We start from the raw sequence: 2,182 nt of genomic DNA on the forward strand, positions 1-2,182 counted from the left end.
TTAATTCAAGTGTGAACAGACTAAGTAGATTTGGAGGACTGAGTAGTCTTTTAAAAAGTAAGACTATAAATTACCCAGTTAGTAAGTTCTATTGTTCTGTAGCACTGTAAGGTAACTACAATTAACAACTTATTGTATATTTTCAAACATCTAGAAGAACAGATTTTGAATGTTCCCAACATAAAAAACATGCTAAATGTTTGAGATGACGAATATGTTAACTACCATGATTTGATCATTCCATATTGTATACATGTATTGAAGTATCACACTGTATCCCATAAGTATGTACAATTATTATGTGTCACTTAAAAATAAGAACATAAAAATAAATTACCCAGTTAACTAGTTAATAAGAGAATAAATCATAGCAATTATGGCCACACGATGCTGTATGATGTAATGTGTTGACAGCTGAAGTCAGACTGTCTGAACTTAAATCCTAGCTCCACCACTTAACAATAATAACAATAAAGTACTTGACTTTCAAGGTCTCAGGATGTCCATCTGGAAAAGGCATAATAATAGCACACGACCTTATAGGATTACTGTTAGGTGAATTCATGTAATGCACACAGTATAGTGCCCCGCATGACGGTGGATAGATGAGTGGCTGGACAGACAGAACAAGTATTCTACAGCCATTATTATTACTATTGTTTTTATCATAATCATCAAGTCATTTCTTAAGTACTTACTGGAAATGTATATGATTTTCCATTAGGAAAAACGACCTCAGCTGCTTCAACTCTATAAAACAAAAAAGCCAGAAATAAAATACTTAAGAAAAAAAATTCACCATAAATTCTAGAAATGTGTATGGTTAACAAATCTTTCATTTGGTCTGCAACTACAGCCTCATTACATTCAATCTATCACACTCCAACACTGTTTGGATTAATCTTCCTGTATACAACATTATTCTAACATTTCATTCCCTGTGGCTCCTATGCCCCTTTGCGTAGTGCCCACTTAAAAAGTTTATTTCCCAGTACTGCAAAGCATGCATCCAATATGGACCCCGTGCCAATACTGATACATACACTTCCAGGCTTTACTAGCGCAGTGTATTATACAACAAAAGCTAACTGATACAACCACCGAAATCCGAATGAATTTAAAAAAATGACAACTGCCCATATAATTTCGGTTATGCTTTCTACAGTTACATATTTCTTTTGAATTATAATTAATACTCTAGAATAAACTATGACGCTAGTATATAGTAAGGGCCATATAGATTTGTTATATGATTTTTTTTTTAATTAAAAATATGCTTTGGGACAAGGTACAGTGACTCATGCCTGGAATCCCAGCACTTTGGGAGGATGAGGTAGGAGGATCACTTGAGGCCAGGAATTCAAGGCCGGCCTGGGCAACATAGTGAGACTCCATCGCTACAAAAAAATTTTTAAAAATTAGCCAGGCATGTAGTCCTAGCTACCTGGGAGGCTGAGGCAGGAGGATCACTTGAGCACAGGAGTTTGAAGCTATAGTGAGCCATGTTGCGCCACTGCACTCCAGCCTGGGTGACAAAGTAAGACGCTATCTATCAAAAAAAAAGGCTTTAGAAAAAATACAGTCATCTTACTAATATATATGGAATACATGCTTTGCTTTTATATATGCTTCTCTACCTTTGCTTAACTGTTTCATTTGCTGTTCCTCCATCTATACGTTCTGAAATCCAATGATCACTAAACACAGCTTAAATTTCATTGTCACCATGAGTCCTTCCCAGCTTGCTTCAGCTGGCAGTAAGTTGCCCTTACAACCAGAACATTACTGAAACTTTTTAAAGTACTTGTCACTTTTTCCTTAAATATTATTTATGTATGTCTTATCTCCCTGAACAGATTATATATTCTAATTACAGGAACCACATTTTTCATCTTTATATTTAGCACAAGGCCTTAGTGCCCTGCCTTCAGAACAGCAGGACATCAATAAAGGTGCTGAATGAACTTACGTAAATTGATTCTCACAATATTCACTGAACATGGTGACAATAATATCAAGAACTATTTTTGCCTGCAAAGAAGAGAAACAAATACAAATATTATGGGAGTCTATAAATATATTCTCTTCAGATAAAAATGAATTAATATTTAATATGATTTATTTCCCCAAACATCTAAAAATGGACCTTTATATCCTAAGAAAGGAAGTAGAATAAAAACTT

At 34.6% G+C, this 2,182-nt stretch overlaps 1 protein-coding gene across 1 annotated transcript in view; it reads right to left on the minus strand.

Annotated features, from left to right (window-relative positions):
* Window positions 1–2,182, minus strand: part of FARSB (phenylalanyl-tRNA synthetase, beta subunit) — a 16,511-nt gene that overhangs the window by 12,700 nt on the left and 1,629 nt on the right. Inside the window, exons 2-3 of the mRNA XM_012642464.1 lie at window positions 1,970–2,031; window positions 699–750 (exon numbers count right to left, since the gene is read on the minus strand). Coding sequence (XP_012497918.1) covers window positions 699–750; window positions 1,970–2,001 — 84 coding nt within the window. The 5' untranslated portion in view covers window positions 2,002–2,031. The remainder of the gene's footprint in view (window positions 1–698; window positions 751–1,969; window positions 2,032–2,182) is intronic.

Source organism: Propithecus coquereli, unplaced genomic scaffold (assembly GCF_000956105.1).
Source record: "Propithecus coquereli isolate 6110/MARCELLA unplaced genomic scaffold, Pcoq_1.0 Scaffold18, whole genome shotgun sequence".
Classification (NCBI taxonomy): Eukaryota; Metazoa; Chordata; class Mammalia; order Primates; family Indriidae; genus Propithecus; species Propithecus coquereli.